This window comes from Oryza brachyantha, chromosome 2 (genome assembly GCF_000231095.2).
Source record: "Oryza brachyantha chromosome 2, ObraRS2, whole genome shotgun sequence".
NCBI lineage: Eukaryota > Viridiplantae > Streptophyta > Magnoliopsida > Poales > Poaceae > Oryza > Oryza brachyantha.
In genome coordinates, this window is record NC_023164.2 from 23,768,899 (window position 1) to 23,787,696 (window position 18,798).

The window sequence follows — 18,798 nt, forward strand, 5'->3', positions numbered from 1 at the left end:
TACGTATGATTTATTTCCGTGCCTAAAAAGATGTGTAATGTGTTTGCCACTAGGGTTCGAAGCGTACCGTAAACTCACTCGTTGTTTAGGAAAAAGAAAAAGAAAAAGTTTGCAGGTCACAAACAAATTCAGAACTACAAATGGAGAGAAAATCTATAGGCCCGTATATCTTGGGATGGGCCTGCCGAACTCATGCGTTTCCCGGCCCATTTGGTACACCGCAGAGAGGACTGTTTGAGGTGATAAAGATTTTGTGTTTTTGGATTATATGAATTTTATTATAGGTATATAAATAACTGAATTAACTATTATAGAGTAAAAATATTTTTCAAAAAATAAAATATAAACTTTTATATACGAATGTATTTACAAATAAAATATTTAGGGCCTGCTCGGGAACTCATAATTTTTTCCCTCGCAGTAGAAATACACTTGTAATATTCGGTTATGAAAATTACCAGTGAAAAACAAGTCACTGGTATGCTTAACCGTTTGGGATAACAAGATTTACCAGCGTTCTCTTAGAATAAAAAAAAATGAACATTACCGCCATGCAAGGCATCTTGATTTGGGATGAGGATTAGAAACGATCAAATAGCCGGGAGACAATATCGATGAACAATGAAGAAGCAATTAACTGAACAAATTCGGTGTTCATAGCCAGGGACTCCTGAAGCCCCACTGTTGTTTTCCTGTACCTGAACCTTTTGTTTGTGTTTTCCCCATCTTAATATAATTGGCAGAGAGCTCCTGTTTTAACTCAAAATCACAAGACCAATCGAACAATCTGTCTTAGATTCATTATTATTCTGTAGTTAAGGTATGCATGGAGAAGGCCCCTCCTACTACTACGGATTGAGTCGAGGATGACACCAACGGCTTCAAAGGAGAGATTAACATGAGTAGTTAACTGAGGACAAACGGAGACCAGAGTAGCGTGACATTAGCTGGTGAAATATAATGCGTTGGTCCACGCGTCGTTCACGTGTTCACCGGAGGTACTGAGCAGCAAAGCAAGGAGACAACACAAAAGGAACAAGAGAGAGGGTGGGTTGGCGAAAGGGTGAAGAAACCAAAGAAAAAAGAAGAGAAAAGGAGGGGAAAAGGTTGGCCCAGCGGCTGCAGCCGAGCCGAGCAGCACTCTTCCTCGCTGCTTTGGATACGCATTCCGCATCCCCCGGCTGGGTTCGCACTTGCGCAGGGAGCAGGACGAGCGGCGGAATGGGGTCCGGATCCGGATCTTTCCTCAAGGTCGTGGTCAAGAACTTGGATGTTCTTGCGGGGTACGCTCTCCTCATCTGAAAGACCTTCTGGTCTCTCTCTAGCGGATGTCCCTAGCAGATTCATTTTCTGTTCTTGATAGGATTTGTGTTCTGTGCTGCAACTCATATTTTTTTAAGTAGTACTGAGATTAACCGTTCTTTGGTATAGCTACCGGAAGACTAGCTAGGGATTGCTCGGTACTGTTAGCAAAGGACTGATGTTGTCATACAATATGTAAGGCATTGTTCGGATTACAGGACTCCATAGGATTTTTGCAGGAATATCCCCTTCGGGTCTCACTGATTGACCACATGAAAATTGAAGGAAAGTTTCCTCCATCACTGATTTCACGAGAAAAACTTAGGAAAGAAACTATTCACACAAATCTCATTTTTATGTTCCTTTGTGTCAATGGAGCAATAAGCATCTGATAAGCAAGTGGTTTACTAGCAACCCAAATCGGAGCAAGAACCATGGAGGCACGAGGAAGAAGCAACCCAGTTGAAAACAAATAAGACAGAAGTAGATCGAGCCTAAAGCCAGTGGAGCTCACGCTGACCATCGGTCGGCGGCTTGCTTGAGCTCGCGCAACCGTCCCACATGCCCTGCCTCACTGAACTCATATGTCAGCCGCTCGAGCATGCTTCACCATCCTCCCCATCTTGCTGCTCCAATTTGTCGCCCTCGCGTGGTGGCAGCTCGCTTCTGTCGTGTGCTTGCACGAGCTCGTCAGTCGTGTGTCGGTTCCCTTGCTCCACCAGCTAGGTCGCTCCATCGCTCATGCGCTGAGCGAGCTTCCGTTGCTCAAATTGGCCGTCTGCAGGTCACCATCCCTAAGAAGATTCGGGATAGTGAATGAGGTGGTTGGACAGCAATTGATCGAGTATTCGAGCGGACAAACAAATGAACAAATGGATTAAGGATTAAGGAAAATGGCTAATATGTGCATCACTGTACATTTCATATCTCCTTTCCTGTGCACATCTGAACGACTCCATCTCCTCTATTCCTATGCTTCTCAATCCTCCGTTCTCTGCATGAATTCCCATCATATTTGTATGTTTTTTTTTTCTATCCTACGTTTTTCCTATCTTGTGTTTTGAATTAGCCCAAAATATGTAATGCCATGTAATTCTGCAATGTTCCAGCTTAGGACTTGGCAATTTAGTATGTTGTATTAGGAGGATAAGAGTCTTCTTTTCAACTTGATTTTGTCTATTCTTAGAATATGAATCTTTAATAAGATTTCTCATATGCAGTCTCTTTACCTACTTGCAAAAACAAAAATGACAATAACATTCCTCACACTGATCAACCGCAGGATGCTGGTATACGTTTAGTAATCAATATTGCCTTTATAATGTAGTAGTGCTGTAATTACCAACCGTCATGCAGATGTTGCTCTAATTTGGTTCATTAGTGATTTGTTATTTTTCCTTATACTGAACTTACTGAAAGTAATAGAATTTTAATGGTAGCTATTTTTCTTTTATTTAAGGCACAAGCATCGTGCTAAGTTGCAAAACACACAGGTCCAGGTTTTAGGGAGGTTTCCGTCCTTTATTTGCACTTATTGTTCTTAGTTGCTAAACACGCAGGTGCAGGTTTTATGGAGGTCTCGGTCCTATATTTCCACTAATTGTTTGTTTGTTTGTTTTTTCTTTTTTTGCAGGCCTGTAGTTTCACTTGCATATCCACTGTAAGTTAACATTTTCTCTTGTTTAAAAAAAATGCATACTTGCTCTTGCATTCTAGGTCTCACTGGATACTTTTACAGATATGCATCAGTTCGAGCAATAGAAACAAAATCTGCTGTAGATGATCAGCAATGGCTCACATACTGGGTGCTGTACTCGTTTATCACTCTGTTTGAGCTCACTTTTGCTCCTATACTTGAATGGTAAAGGTTTTTTCACAGCTTGGGGATATTTCCATAATCTATTATCCTTGATTGGTGCCTTTAGTGTGTCCCATTCTGAATCGTACTACTTCTGTGAATCTTTATTGTGATTGTAGAACATTCTTGGCTTAACAAAAAATAAAATTACCATGTCTACCAAAAGAATTTCTATGTTCTTCACCTTCTCTAGTTTAGTGCAGAATTTTTTATTATTTTGTGACGATATTCATGATACAAAAATAGTTGCTTACTCTATACAAATGGTTGTAGGCTTCCTCTGTGGTCTTATGTTAAATTGTTTTTCAATTGCTGGTTGGTCTTGCCCTATTTCAATGGTGCTGCACATGTCTACGAGCATTTTGTGAGGCCAATTGTTGTCAATCAGCAAATAGTAAACATCTGGTACATCCCAAGAAAGGAAGAATTGGATAGGCCTGATGATGTGATATCAGCTGCTCAGAGATACATTGAACAAAATGGCTCAAAAGCATTTGAAAGTCTGGTTAACAAGGTATTATCTACTTCTGGGCCCATTCAAAGTTAGAACTAAAGGATTCCTCGCGCAATTGTGCACAGAATTAGATAATTAAAATAAAGTTATATTTGATATACAAGTCTTAAATTATATTTTGATAGACAGAAGTGTATATTTCCTATAAAATCAAGTTTGGATTTCATATACAACTCTTAGCTTCTATTTACATAGATTTGGATTTATACACATTTTTTCATTTCTATTTAAATTTTATTTCTATGGTTGTAACTCTATTTCTTAGGTTTGGATTTCATATACAGCTCTTAGCTTCTATCTTTATAGATTTGGATTTCACATATAGCTCTTATACTTTATATATAACTATATCTAACAGATCAATTCCTTCTATTTTTGTTGGATTAATGTGGTAATTTCCAGCCTCCAGAGTGAGTGTGGTGGCTTATTTCAAAGTCGTCTTTATAATATAATAGATAAATTCTTGTTTGAACCCAAATAGTCCCATTTCATTTTCGTTTCCTTCTAGCAACCTTTCTTATAAGGTGCCGTATCAGAGTACAACCTGTTCTTGCGCACATAACGTTTCAATTCATGCAGTTTAAGGCTTCAAACACAAGGCGCTCCATCCTAGAGGAGGTAGAGGCTGAAAGAAGAGCCAAGGCTGAACTAGAAGCAGAAACCAGGGATGAGAATCCTTTTTTCAATCAAAATTACCGCTACTAGAATGCTCATGTTTTCACTTGTCAGGTGACTTCTGGTTCATTGAATTATCCTTGGCCTTTGTAAAATTAAAAATCAGTTATTGTGATCTCATTGCATTTAGCTTTGGTAATTTGTTTTAGCATCCTATCATGTATATAGCTTCACTTTAACACAGGTTCATAGGATCAACCTTGGGGAGTCTACAATCGGCGACATTATGCTCCTGGGATGTCAATTATGTGCGATCAAGCGATCATGGATTATTGTACATAGGTGATAGATTCTAGTATTCTTGCTACTCTGGTCCATGTACTGTTCTTGCCAGTAATATACCAATGGACTGTAGGTTTGGCATATGAGGCGATTTGCTCACAGAATTATCACCTGAATCCCTCTGTTACGCTTGCCGGACGGACCATTTCCACCGTAAGAACAGTTCCCGGCGTATGGTAACACTAATCTGGGAAGGTTTTCAATCGTGGCAGCCGCCGATATGAGAAATATAACGAATGCACATTCAAGTCGAGTTACGGAGTTAAGACTTTAATTGAATACCAGAGGAATTTTTTGAGAACGGGGAACATGCAATCTGGATTGATAAGTTATATTGAGCAGAATATAAATATTGAGTACTCACAATTACAGGTGCAGTACAAACCTACCCTAGTCACCCTATAATACATGCTCAAAATCATCTCGCTGACACGAATTTTGATAACCAATAGAAAATTGAGCTGCGATTTGTAGAATTATAACGCGGGGATATTAACAAGATAGCAACCAGTTGTATCTGTATGTACCACTACGCTCCAAGTATGACTGGACAATTCTCAATATACGATGCTGCTGCACCTATGTCAAGTTCTATTCTGGCTTTGACGCAAGCAGTTTCAAGCCTGCCCCTTCTATACAATGTAGACCCTTTTCCATGTAGTTGCTTCGATCAAAGTTGGTCACAGCATTTTTGCCACGGATCTCAATAGCAGCAATGTCGTAAGCCTCTGCTGCTTCTTCCTCAGTTTCTGGTACAAACAAGCGTAAAGTCATCAGAAAATTGGATTTTCCTTCTCGCATAAATAGGGGGAATCAGAAGAAGGCATGTGGCATCGTACTGAAAGTTCCCAGGTAAATGTCTCTAGTTCCAGCAACCAGTCCTATGCGTGCCTGCCATCTCCCATCTTTCTGCCTTCTGTCGTAGGGACATGGTTTAGCAGAGTTGAGTAAAACTTTTAAACAAGAAATAAGCCCTAGCAGCAAACTGAAGAAAATGAAAAGGAGATTTCACCTAGTAACTCCTCGATAAATAGAGGCCCCTCTTGAGAAGCAGCTACTTCTTCTGCAGGAGGAAAAAACCATTAACAAGACAATCAACTATCTAAGTACCATAATGAATAAGTATATCCATGATAAACCTTCTCAAGTATGTTATGCATTCCTCTCGAGACATGTCCCTTATGTCCTCCAGTTCCCTTTCGTATTCTGAAACCTGGAATGATATTTACTCATGAAGCAACTGGAAACAAAGAGGCAAAGAAAATAAGAATTTACCGAGAAATTCAGCTTTGTATTTTGTCCCCAGTATTTAAGAGCCGCAACATCATATGCCCTGGCAGCCTTTTCCTCAGTATCATAACTTCCTGCAAAGTAGGAAAGTTTGAGTAAAAAAATCAGACCCTAGACAAAAAAGGCAGGAATGACAGAACTGAAATAAACAATGGTTACCTAAATAAACTGAAGCAACACCATGTGGGAGCACCATTGCAAGAAACCAAGAAACCATAAGTAGCCAACCACTCAAAAGTAACTAAATGAGTATGGAAATCATATATTTTCATACTTTGCAACAGAAAGGGAAAAAAAATTACAGACGGTAGGATCTCACACCTCACCACGCTCACACTAAAAGAGATGCTTTGATTAAAGAAGAAATGAACAACAAGTTTAACTGGGGCAATGCATATCCTATCATAGCCTCTTTGGTTATTTCTATCAAGGGTATCAAAGCATAGATTCAAAAGCTAGAATGCCCCCTATGTTGATGGTCCCAGAGGCCAAATGTGGAATAAACTAGATGTATCACACCTTTTGTTTTGCCTGCTGAGAGTTATATTGAGCCACACCACTTCACGGGAGATTGGTTTCGCAATAATTGTACTATAGCTAAGATGTGTAGCATCAGTAGTGAACTAGACGGTGAGTTAATCAGAAAGCAGGGAACTGTCTCAGAATGCAAATGAGAAACTTGTACAAATAACAAAGTTGTAACATGCAGAACAAAAAGTTTTACTCCATTCCCCACATATCACCACAACAGTATGACATACTGAAAAACAACAGTATATTGCCCTCGAAGAATCTGTTTCAGATTCAACAACATGTGTCCAAAAAAAGTGCAGTTCAATTGTTCAAATATGTCCTTTATGCTCTCATTCTTTATCATCTTGGTTCTACAGTGATACTGATTGCAGACCATATAATAGTTAATAATCATTGCAAAGTGACGAAGAATACATAGATACATACTAATATAGAGAATGATATGACAGAAATACCATGCAAGTATTAAGGTCCCTTTATAATCCAAATTGTTCATAGCTATTTCTATTTAAAGGGTAACAATGTGTTGGGGGCAATGTCATCAAATAATTTTAGCACAACAGCCATTATCAGAAATTAGATGAAGAAAAGAGCAGTAGCCGTTCAGCCAACAAACATTCTGCTACTGCACCTCAGACAATTTTAAAATAGATGGAATACCTTGCTTTCCTTTTCTTCTCCGCCCTTCCATTCTGCACGAACTGTCCCACAAATGAGCTTCATATTTTCCACTCCACCTGTGCCTGCAGAATGTGATTCTTTGGTAAATACTTCCAACTGAGCTTGGAGCGTGAATGCATTGCTTTGTCTCAACTAATCAACTATTAATAACAAGAGCACAACCACCAAAACTCACCTAGTAACACCATGGAAACTAGATGACCGGGTGCCTGCAGGTCGCACCGAAGCAGTTCTGGCACTAGCACTAGTACCACCTTTCTCATTTCTGTAACCTGCCACTGTTACAGGATTACTAGAATCTCTAACATCATCAGAAGGCTCGTCCTTCTTGACAACGCTAAGAATTGTAACTCTCTGATCCTCAGGGCTACCATCAGCGGACTGTCCATTCTCTACCACATTTGCCAAAGCATCCTTCTCATCGATAGGGTTCTTGCTGTTTGAAGGGACCACTGAATCGCTCTTTGTGACTGCACAGACCTGAACATCGTCTTCATCAAGCACCTCATCTTTCGGGATCTTCTTCTGACCAGTACCAACAGACCCAATTCCCTTTGTAGTGTTAGAATTGTTGGCTCCTAGCTCCACTGCAGAGTGCAATCCAGACTCATCCGCGGCGGTTGCAGAGGCAGCAGCAGCGGCTGGCAACGAATTCAAATTGATAGGGAGGCTGCTCTCTACCTTCTCCTCATCCCCTGATTCACCCGCAGCCTTCTCCTCTTTTAATGGACCCTCCATTTGCTTCCCAAAGGTCCCAAATAATCTCGCTACACACTAAGTTTCTACAAGATAGGAGAAAACAAAAACATCACAAAAACTATCATCCAGCTAGATCTAAACTAGTAATTAGCACTAGAACCACGTAATCGCCGTATCGAGCAACACAAAAACCTAGGGCATGCCAGAATCAAACAAACCATAAAATAGTATCGTAATCAGAAAACATTTACCCGTGGCCGGAAGGAATCGATTGGGGCCAAAGATCCGGACTCCCCCCTCCGGAGATAAAAATTAATCCTACAGCGATTACTATCACCACGGCGAGGCAACAGAAATGGAGACGAACAAACCACCGATGCAGGAAATAAATAGGGGGCACGTCAAATCGATGAGGAAAAGACGAGACGACGGCCAACGCGAGCAGCGAGCGAGCGAGGCGGCAGGCGGCTCAGTGGAGAGTGATGCTGGAAACAACAAGAAATTTCTCGGGGAAATCGAGAGAGAGAGGAAAGTGAGGGAGAAATAGCAAAGATTATACCGCAATTTGTTGGTATTATTGTTTTCCCCCTCATCCTTGGGGCGGATTTATACTATCCGATGCCCTAAGCACCGAGGACGTAAGCAAGTAGGTAATTAACCCCGCCGGGTTAAGGTTTATCACTCGTGTAATCCGCTTCGTGCTCGACGCCCCCTCCTCCTCGTGATGCGTGCCAGGCTGGGAGTTGGGGGTGGGCTTGAGGGAGAGGTGGTGGGCCCCGTGCGGCGCGGATACGTGGACGGCCGTGATGCGTTTGGCGTTGGTGGTGGGGTGAGCTGGACGGCTGCCAGCGGCGGACGCCTCGAGGGGTCAGGGCTTGATGCACGTCTGTCTGCACCGCGGTGCGGCAACAGCAGCCAGCGGCAGCAGCAGCAGGCGAAGCAGCCATTGGGCCTTATCCTCCACGTTGAGCTCAAAGTTGTCCGGAAATCAGAATTCTGTGAGATGGCTCATGGCTATGGCGGCCCAATATTAGTGGGCCTGGCTGCGGTGAACATGCCAAGTTGGGCTTGGCCGTTGAAAGGCCACCCGACTTACTCTCGTCAAGGAAAGACAGGTCACACAAGATGACACCCTGAATGCAAGGTGTTCATCCCGGGTTGGTCTAATGGGGCATAGGCCCGCTTGAACATCTCTATAGACCTGAAAGTTTATACATATAAACATGTTATATACTGTGCTTGTATGTATAAAGTTTTATTTTTACACATATAAAATTTATATATAGAAAGTTTATACATATAAAGTGTCCGTGTTAGTTGTGTGCGCATGAGCATTCATCCGTTAGTCTTTTTGGTTTATCTCCACTTCTACTGTGAGTAAGTTGTAACCATGTACTTCTCCGGTTCAATGATACCTACTGTTTAAGTTAAACCTAGTATACAGTCTGGTACCAACATGTACTCTGAGAAAATGGTATTCACATTTATTATTTAAGACCCTATCATTATCCAAAACGATAAGTATTATGGAACTGGAGGAACTAAATAAGTAGTCTTTATAAGGAAAGAAAAAATATTTTATTAAGACTTACGTATGGCACGCTATGCTAAGAGAGAGAAGGATACTGTTTTTCAGAGAAACTAAAGAATGGCTCTGTCCTGGTGGCATATGCATCGATCGATTTGTTTCTTCCTCTCCTTTCTCACGCAACGTTAGATCCATTCTCGTCCTTGGTTTGCTTCTCCAATCCGATCCTCCTCATGCTGCTCCCTTACTTCGTCGAATCCTTTGGCTTGATCACTCATATCTCTTGTCATCAAGGATCCGTTGACGTTGATAACATAGACACCACCATTTATCATCTTTCTCCCTTCTACACTCATCAAACCATTGGGAATCGATGAGCTTGACAAGGAGGGCAAGGACGAAAGCAGTTAGTGACAAGATCAGTGTTCATGAAGGAGGAGGCAAGGCATAGAAGGACAAGGTCCAGGCCACTAGTATGAATCAGTTCCCTCTGTAGTTAATGACCCCTATGAGCTGAGAGGTGTGTAGAGGGCTCATTACAGTTTTCAACAATGAAGCATCATCGTACTCTAACCAACATAACCAACTTACAGATGCCATGGTTGATAACCTAGTATATAGTCTAATACCACATGGTATCAGATGAGATACTCGATACCAGTCCCTGATGCCAATCGTGTCACGTCTGATCTAGTATCACACATAATACCTCGCGTGTACCATATGTATATTGTTATTGAATAGAGATGCAACTACATTTGTGATAACATAGATTTCGACTAATCCCAGGATGGTAATAGCCATACTCATGTTGACAAGAGTCGATATTGCATTTATGTGGAATCAGTGAGAACTACAGTAAAATTATAATATATGAGCAAACTACTCTTCTAGGTTGTCCAAGTACAAATTAAAGTGGCGACGACATCAACCAGTTTGATGTTGGCAGCTAGCGGTGAGGCTACTATATGGATCTTGATCTGGCATGGTATGTATTTTATATTGTGTCTTGTTCCCCTTCCCTAGGATGTATTTGAAATTATACCAAGAGATACCCATTTCTCTCGGTAAGAATCGGAAAATACTTTAGTTGATACGAGTAGATAGGTTGAATTGAACCCAGATCAGACTAGTCATATTTTCTTATGGAAACAAGACTCCCTTTCTTTATCATATACTTTCAAAGTAGTAAAATATCCATGTGTACTCAATAGGTAGACTGTATTCTCATGGTATGTTACCATAAAAATATAAAAATATAAGTTATGGCATATACATAATACTGACATATATCTAAATATCAAATCTTGTACTACTAGGATATTGGATTTGTGTATTTCAAAAGGTATCAGATTTATTTCATCGGTATCACTCGATACCGCTATTGTACCAGATTTTGATAGTTATTAGGATATGATGTCATCGTAATGTCATTCACAATATAATGTATTCCGTCTGGACAGTAGGTCACCCCCTAGCTGCCCTCTTTTTTTTTTTTCCCTGTTGGCGAGGGAAGGATTAACTAAAGGCTGTCGATCGTGCATTCGTGCTGATGTTTTAGTATTCCAGCGAGCGGAAGAAACCAATCAAATTGCGGCAAAATCCTATACACCAATAAAACGTGGATCTTCCATATGGGAGTATAGGAGCATATACATGTATCCGAGCACCGACTACGAAGCCAGAGTTGCAGAGGGAGCCGGAAGTCAAGAACGGATCGTGCCCCTGCAACCCGCCCATGCCCAGCTGCTCCTGCACACAAACCGGCCGCGCAACGATCGAAGAAATCCCTGCATGACCCGGAGCTCGTCGGATCACGACGTACGTGCGTCCAAAGCAAGCCCTGTGTGTCCTCCCGCCGCAGTCAACGATTTCCTCGGTCCATAATACTGTTCCTGACCTGCCGCATGCCCAAGATCTCCCCCGAAAACCAGTCGCCGGTCAGGGCGCGATTCGGCCGGCAGCAGGCAGCAGGACATGGAAGTTTCAGTCCGTTCGTTTGGAGTACCTGCCTGCATCTCTCTGCGCGCATGCCTCCACCGGCGCCCTGTTTAATTCTCCTCTTCGCTGGACTGACAACTGAACGTGGCTTGCACAAACCCCAGGCGCCCTTCTCGCGTACGCGTGTGTGGTATGGGCGACTGGCCGTATCATTTTTTAGGATGAGCTAGCACGGCCTGCTCTTGTCGTCTCATCACAGGTATCGTTTTTTCGGTACGTCTGGAAACTACTTGGAAGGTATTGTAAGTCTTCCCATGTTCCAGTTGCGTCGACTGGGGACAACGGGCAATCTCATGAACATATGTCTATCACTGCGCGTGGACTGTGCAGCGTGAGCAGTGAGGTCCCGTTTAATTCTCAAAAAATTTTCCCAAAATCATCACATTAAATATTTAGATACCTAAATAAAGTATTAAATATATGAACATTTAAACTAATTACATAATTATAGAGAAAATCGTGAGACGAATCTTTTAAGCCTAACTAATACATGATTAGCCATAGGTGCTACAGTAACACATGTGTTAATGATGAATTAATTAGACTAAAAAGATTTGTCTCGGGGTTTCCAGACGGAATCTGAAATTTGTTTTATAATTAGACTATGTTTAATACTTCAAATATATGATATCTCTCCCAAAAATTTCCCAACTGAACAGCGCCTCGGTAGCAAAGAACCTCGTCTTCTTGTTTTTGATCGTGCCTAAAATTTAAATTTAAATTTATATCATTAAATTTATAATTGATTTTGAATTTTTTTCATCATGTTTTATTTTCTGGTTATTACTTTTAGATCGCTAAAAACACACATGTAAAATCTATATTTATAAATTGTTTTTGATTTATGAATATGTGATTTGCCATGACTCCTAATATAAGGGTCCATTTAGTTTCTAAAAAAATTTGTTTAAAAATATCGCATCGAATCTTTAGACACATAAATGGAGCATTAAACATAGATGGAAAAGAAAACTAATTGCAAAAGGGAAATCATGAGATGAATCTTTTAAGCATAAATAGTCCATGATTAGCTATATAAGTGCTACAATAATTCATATGTGCTAATGACGGATTAATTAGGCTTAAATGATTTATCTCACGGTTTCCGACAAGTAATGAAATTCGTTTTTTATTCGTGTCCAAAAACCTCTTTCGAAACCCGGTTAAGCGTTCTACGTAGTATCCAAAAATTTCTTTTTGCGGAGTAAACGAAGCCTAAAGGTAGTTCGATCGGGAGTGGTTGTACTATATACACACACTTATATATGGGATCGTACATAGTCCGTATGTACCCCCAGGATAAAATATAAAGCTGCTACCACACCACTGCTACCAAAATAAATCAATTTTTCAGTTTTAAGATATAATATTTAACTCTTTCTCTTCTTTAAAAAAATTATGATTAATAAGTTTCTTTTTATTAGATGATAAAACATGAATAGTAATTTATTTGTGTAATTTTTTAAAAAAATTTTAAATTTTTTCTAAATAAGACAAATGATCAAATGCTCGACACATAAACCGAACAGTTGGTTTATTTTTGAACGGAGGAGTACGTAGTACCGTATACTACTCACATTTCATCACAGGTTCCGAACCGTACGCGTACAGCGTACTACGAGTACCAGTGTACAGGGAATACTCACCTTTTGCACGCATGAACTACGATCTCCTGAACCTGAGCTAGCTACTAGCTCGATGCTTCACACCGGCCCTACGATCTCCTGAACCTGAGCTGAACCAACGTAGGGAGTAACTGCCGTGCGCCATGGACCTTTCCCTCCACAAATTTCACCGATATACCAAGCCGGCCCCTCTCGGAGGTAGCCTTTTCCCGAGTCTGTCGCAGTAGCCGGTAGGGGCAAGCCAGTCACATTGCACACGATATCTGGCATTCCCGCGCGCGTTGTCATCGTCGAATCGACGATCCGCTTTATTAACCGCTGCTGCTGCTTGCAAGCGCGCGTTTTTAACCGCCGCCTCGATCGGCGTCGAATCGCCGTTGCGCTGCTGTTTCAATTCGCGGCACTGCTGGTGCGCGGGCGCAGCGGCGGGTCCCGGCGGTGGTTTCCGGTTGGCCGCAGGGGGCTGCCGGCCGTTAGGCGAGTCTCCGGCTGCATGCCGGCGTGGGGCCGGCGAAAGCGGCCGCTCCTTCTCCCCCACTTTACCCGCTGCTCCCACGACACTGAGCACGCAGAGGGCAGGCAGGGCCGCGCAACCGGCGGACGCTAGCTACCTCTAGCGAGTGATCGATCTATCTATCGCCAGCGACCACGGGCCGCACTGCCGCGGCACATGCTACTGTCCTGCACATGCCAACAGTGCTAGTCTCCATTCGCAACTAGCCACACGAATAGTCGCAACAGCAGTAGAACGTGCACAGTGCTCGCATTGCTGGGACGCGGGTACACCACATACGTACCAAGTACTTACACGTACGTACCGGCCATTAGATCTCGGCCGCGCGCATGCACGCATTCTTCGTCGATCGTGCATGCATGTATATTTCCGTATCGATCGATCGATCGATGTGTGCAAACAGTGCATTACTGATCGATTGGCGTAATCCTTGGTTGATTAGAGGTGGCACGTACGAACTGCTGGTGTGGAGGAGTCAAAGCACGGGCAATCATTTTTAGTTGGAAAGCTGCCAGGATAGCTGGCGCCGAGACTTTAACAGAACTGCAGGTGTCAGGAATATTGTTTACCAGCGCAAAGCTGCAGATTTCGTTTCGATGCGATCGATCGATCGATTTTTCATGCATGGCTCTCGTACTCGCCTACGTACGTATCTGTCTGGCTGGGGTACGTGCAGAGCTGCCTGAACCGATTCGACCGAAGTACGTGTTGTCCGCACATGCGATCAAATATTTTCCCAACGTAGTATGGTGATATTTTTTTTTCTCCCACTCGCATATGAAATCTTTACAGGAACACCGGCCTATGAGCGTTCACCGATGAAACATAGGCTGGTCCAGGCCTATCAAGCAACATATATGTACCAGACAGAGATTTTTTACTACACTAGCAGTACTTTTTCATGTGAAAAGATGCTTCTGGCAGTTTTTAGCTTTGAGTGGTCAGATCTTGACTAGGTGCAGTTGGTCTTCATATTTTTGACCGCGCACGGCGTACGCAAAATATACTTTTATTCGAGCAAGATGTTTATGTGATGAGCTCTACTTAGAGTAGTTTTTTAGTGCTGTTATAGTTACGATCAAGTTATACGACTTATGTACGACTAAAAGCATACAACTATCGATATAGTAACACCATAGCCGGTAATCAATTTAATCATATGTAACTTAGACATACGCATAGCATTTTCAATTTTTTTTTCTCTCTTTGAGATCAGCTCCATATTAGATTGTGCGTGCTAGGCTGCTAGCTAGGAGTAGTAACAGTTTACTACTACATCGTGTTCTAGCTAGTAGCGATTCAACATTTATCACATTAGCAATAGCTCTCAACTACTCTCGAACATTTGATCCATAGATTGCCAGTTGCGAGTACGTGCTATCAATTGGCCTAGCTGGTCAAGTGCTCAACGCAATTGGCCTGAGATCAAAGCAAGTCAACAGTCATGCCTTTCTCACTTCCCTGCCTGCGTATTCGACCTCTCGAGCTAGCGTAAGTAGATCAATCACACGCTGCTGGTAGCATGCATGCATGTGGGGTTCCTTGCAGAAGCTTGCAATGTTGTCCGGCCATCAACAGCCATTGAAACCAACATTGCTGGTTATCTAGACTTTGTGATATGTACAGAAGAAACGTGAACAGTAATGCATGAGGTTCACACAAAGATCGATCACAGTGGTCCTCGTCCATAGCCTGTTGACTTGTTGCATGTGTCGGAGGACGTATGCGGCAAGTACTGCCACTGATCATGAAAACAGTCGGTTGGGATCGAGGTGCTTCGAGCCAATGGTTCGAAAAAGTTCTACAACAGTATATTTTTCGTTATTATATCAGGTACATTAAAATCATTTTTATGAATTCATTTCGGACAAACAATTCTATAAATGCTACTCCCTATGTCCCATATATAATAGATTTTAGAGCTGAGCATAGGTATTAAGTAAGTTGGCATAATTATTGAAAGGAGTCTGCAATTGGTTGAAAAGAGAATGTGATTATATATATAGGAACTACAATATTTTCTCAACAAATTTGAATGCTAGAGGTTGCTATGTTTTTAGGATGTTCTAAATATTTTATTAGTACTAAATGTAGTGACTGGAGCTGTAACTTTAAGACAGCGGCGATATCCAAAATGACATTTCATTTATGAGAGCAAACTACATGGTACCGCCAAATTCAAATTAATATAGGTTGTTTTGGTCTTGTACTCCGAAATTAAAAAAAAACTGCTTAAATGAAAGCAATATTTTATTTGTGTTGGAGGTGGCTTTATTCGATATGGAAAAATAAAGTGGTGATTCTAGAGCAACTTATGTCTCTGAAAAGGCTACAAGGGTTTAAATGACTTGTAGTATCTGGAAAGGTTATGATCAAGCCAACTTGAGCTCAACGAGTTAAGTTAGTTTCTTACCGTAAATTTAGATACTCTAATTTTAGTAAAACCAATTGACACGACATGAATTATTACTAGCACGGGTGCTTAGTATTACGTAAAACTGCATTATATTGGACCTGATTATTTCTCGTCTTTTGCACACACTCCTCTCAGACTCGCACATAGTGTATTTCTTAAAAATATATATATATAAGTCCATCGTCCAATTATAATTGAGCAAAAGTTTATAATAATAATAATTAATTTGATCGTTTGTACTACTAAATAGCATTAAAAAAACACAGCCTTCTCCCCTCCTGCAGAGGGCATGGTAGCCGGATGCCTTTTGCCCTCACCGCACTGTAGCCAGGGTGACTTTCACCTGCCGGCTTGGGGTTGGTCTCTCTCGTCTGGTGCACCGATCGACCATAACATGTGGGGTTGCGCGTCGCAGAGGAGAAAATTAAGGACGATCGACAGCGCCACCACGGCATTAACGGCCGAGCAAAATAAGGCGGTTGACGCGAACCTTTTTCCTGATCCCCTCATCTATTTCTTTCAGCCCTCTGGTCGCGATTAAAGATCAGACCTAGCTAGCTACTAGACAAGTCCAAGTGGAAGCTAGCGTACGTACACATGCTCCCTGCAGCCTAATCCCTCGATCTCTAGCTCGTCGACTGTCGCCGTCGGCGAACGTAACACAACAGCCTACAGCCGTAACGCCCTCCACTGGCCGCATTAATTCGTTCGGTGCCTATCACGCACTTATATTTTAGCTGCGAGTAAACGCTCGATCGGTTTCACGTGCGTACAGATAGAAGAGTACTTGTAGAGAGAACCGACCGATCTATGTAGCTCATCAATCTTCCTGCGGAAACTCCCATACATATCTTAATCATATGCGTGAAAAATATAACAGTATTGTTTCTCGTAGTACGTAGCCAACTGAATTGAAGTTAAAGCTGGAGCAGTACACCCATGATGATATTAATTTCCACTAGGTAGTAGTGGTCGGTCGGTTGTCTATGTAGAGGACACAACTCGATCCAAACCACACCAGCTAAATTTACAGAGATTGGAAGAGGGGGAGGGAGAGAAACCAAACAAGACAAGATGTGGGGGAATCAGGGAGAGGGAGAGGGAGAGGACACATCAAGCGATGAAGACGAGAGCTAAAGCGAGGATAAGCCTCAGCTTAGGCCCCTAATTAAGTGCTAATGCCCTACTTCGAGTGAAGCTTAGAGGGATCGAGAGATACACGCGTGTGTAAGCGTGGGATCGAGTGGCTCGTAGTACATTTGGGAGGGTACGTGGAGATACATAAATATATTTATATGGTATATATACCCTAGCTAAACGCTCTCTGGTGGCCGGAGAATGGCGCCGGCCGGACGTACGCTTGATTAATTGACGCCGCGACGTTGCCTGGCGCCCTGGCCTATAGCTCGTCGTCTACATAGGCCGGCCGGCCGGCTCTGCTGCTGCTTGCCGATCAGGAGCGGAGGATGCTGCGGATGATCTCCGCGCCCGGGCTGTTGTGATCCATGGTGGACATGAGGTCGGACAGCCGGTCGCTGAGGTCGTCCACCTCCCGGTGGAGACTCTTGATGTAGTTGCACGTCTCCTTCAGCAGCTTCGTCGTCGACGCCTGCATTAACGCCACATTACTCGTCTCGTGCAGACAAAAAAACTCACCGAACCGATTCTCTTACGCGCTTAACTAAAACCACCACGCACATGTACATAGTATAGTTGTGGACTGTTCTAGCAGGTAACTAGCTAGCTACCACTGCTTCTGTATTCACCGAAAGCAACTGCGACCAAAGTGGCAGAAGTACAAACAGCAGTTGGCATGCATGAATGTGGCTAGCTACCTGGCTGGAGCCGCGTCGGCGAGAGTTGGGGAGCAGCGACTGGAGCTTGGAGATGAGCTCGTTGATCTCCTCCTCTGAGATGGAGCCACGCGACGACCTTCTGCTCGACATAGTCAACAGCTAGCTAGCCTCCGCTACGAACAGTACAATCTCTTCGGCCTCGATTGGCGTAGCCAGGCGCCGGCGAGGAGTTGGCCGGAGCGTGTGTGGCCGACCTCGAGAGAGTCTTCGCACGCTCGCAGCTGGCTGCGGCCGAGAGCGGAGAGGAATAAGATGGCGCTTGTGTTCAAGGTTCGCTCGATCTGCGATAGCTAGCTGGATGGGAGAAGTGTGAAGTGAGGGAGACAGAAAGGGAGAGGGTGTCTTTTATAAGGAGATATGGGCAACAGGCTATTGAGCTATGGGTTGCTAGCTAGCATGCGAGAGGAGATCAGGAGAGAGTTTAATTGATGACTGATTAATGCTACGTCATAATTATAGGGATTTTCAGCATAATTATCCAGGACTACCGGATTATCTAAATATAATTTACATTTTCAGCATAATCTACCCTTATTTTTTACATATAATCCGTAATTATATTTTGTATATGCCACTCTACAAATTAGTTTTCATAGTTAGGAGTAAAATAATTAAAACCACCACGATCAGTGCAAGTGTGTTTTTTTCCCTTACTTCCTCACTAGTAACCTGTTAATTTGAACCGGCTATTAGTTTGGTGGATTAACTCAAATCCGCCAATAACATAGGGAGATCCAGCAGCCTTGAGAAAAAGTGGTTACGGAACAGATTACGACGACCGATCGATCCGTGGAGAAAAGGTCGATGGGCCCTCGTGTCTCTCTCTGTCTAATCACCGGGAGAAGAAGACCCTCTACGCCGTGGCCCACCGGTAGGCAGCCGGTGGGCCCGGCCCAGTTATAATAAGCTATGACCACCCACCACTTGCCACGTGCCAATGCTTCGCCGCACTAGCCAGTTTACCCAGCAAAGAGGGAACCCTAGAAAGATTGCCATACGTACGTAAAATCCATCGAGATCAGG

The 18,798-nt window shown here is 42.7% G+C and overlaps 3 protein-coding genes across 5 annotated transcripts; 1 reads left to right on the forward strand and 2 right to left on the reverse strand.

Annotated features, from left to right (window-relative positions):
* The first annotated feature begins 1,023 nt into the window (after positions 1-1,023).
* On the forward strand, positions 1,024-4,929 carry LOC102700306 (HVA22-like protein a). The gene is made up of 6 exons (XM_006647823.3): positions 1,024-1,283; positions 2,936-2,962; positions 3,041-3,163; positions 3,434-3,674; positions 4,254-4,403; positions 4,534-4,929. The coding sequence occupies exons 1-5, from the start codon at positions 1,222-1,224 to the stop codon at positions 4,377-4,379; spliced, it is 579 nt and encodes a 192-aa protein (XP_006647886.1). The 5' UTR covers positions 1,024-1,221; the 3' UTR covers positions 4,380-4,403; positions 4,534-4,929.
* Positions 4,930-4,943: 14 nt separating this feature from the next.
* LOC102700776 (AP2-like ethylene-responsive transcription factor PLT1) lies at positions 4,944-8,528 on the reverse strand. 3 transcript variants are annotated; one of them, XM_015833887.2, is made up of 9 exons: positions 8,087-8,528; positions 7,312-7,918; positions 7,116-7,198; positions 6,081-6,089; positions 5,907-5,995; positions 5,771-5,844; positions 5,644-5,694; positions 5,471-5,544; positions 4,944-5,380 (listed from the first exon to the last, which is right to left on the reverse strand). In XM_015833887.2, the coding sequence occupies exons 2-9, from the start codon at positions 7,872-7,874 to the stop codon at positions 5,223-5,225; spliced, it is 1,101 nt and encodes a 366-aa protein (XP_015689373.1). In that variant the 5' UTR covers positions 7,875-7,918; positions 8,087-8,528; the 3' UTR covers positions 4,944-5,222. The 3 variants fall into 3 exon arrangements, with proteins under 3 accessions (XP_015689373.1, XP_015689372.1, XP_006647887.1); XM_015833886.2 differs by having other exon boundaries at positions 5,471-5,547; positions 8,395-8,527; XM_006647824.3 differs by having other exon boundaries at positions 5,471-5,547; positions 8,087-8,527.
* Positions 8,529-16,739: 8,211 nt separating this feature from the next.
* Positions 16,740-18,077, reverse strand: LOC102701237 (transcription factor ILI5). The gene is made up of 2 exons (XM_006647826.3): positions 17,755-18,077; positions 16,740-17,528 (listed from the first exon to the last, which is right to left on the reverse strand). The coding sequence occupies exons 1-2, from the start codon at positions 17,863-17,865 to the stop codon at positions 17,373-17,375; spliced, it is 267 nt and encodes an 88-aa protein (XP_006647889.2). The 5' UTR covers positions 17,866-18,077; the 3' UTR covers positions 16,740-17,372.
* Between the last annotated feature and the right edge of the window lie 721 nt (positions 18,078-18,798).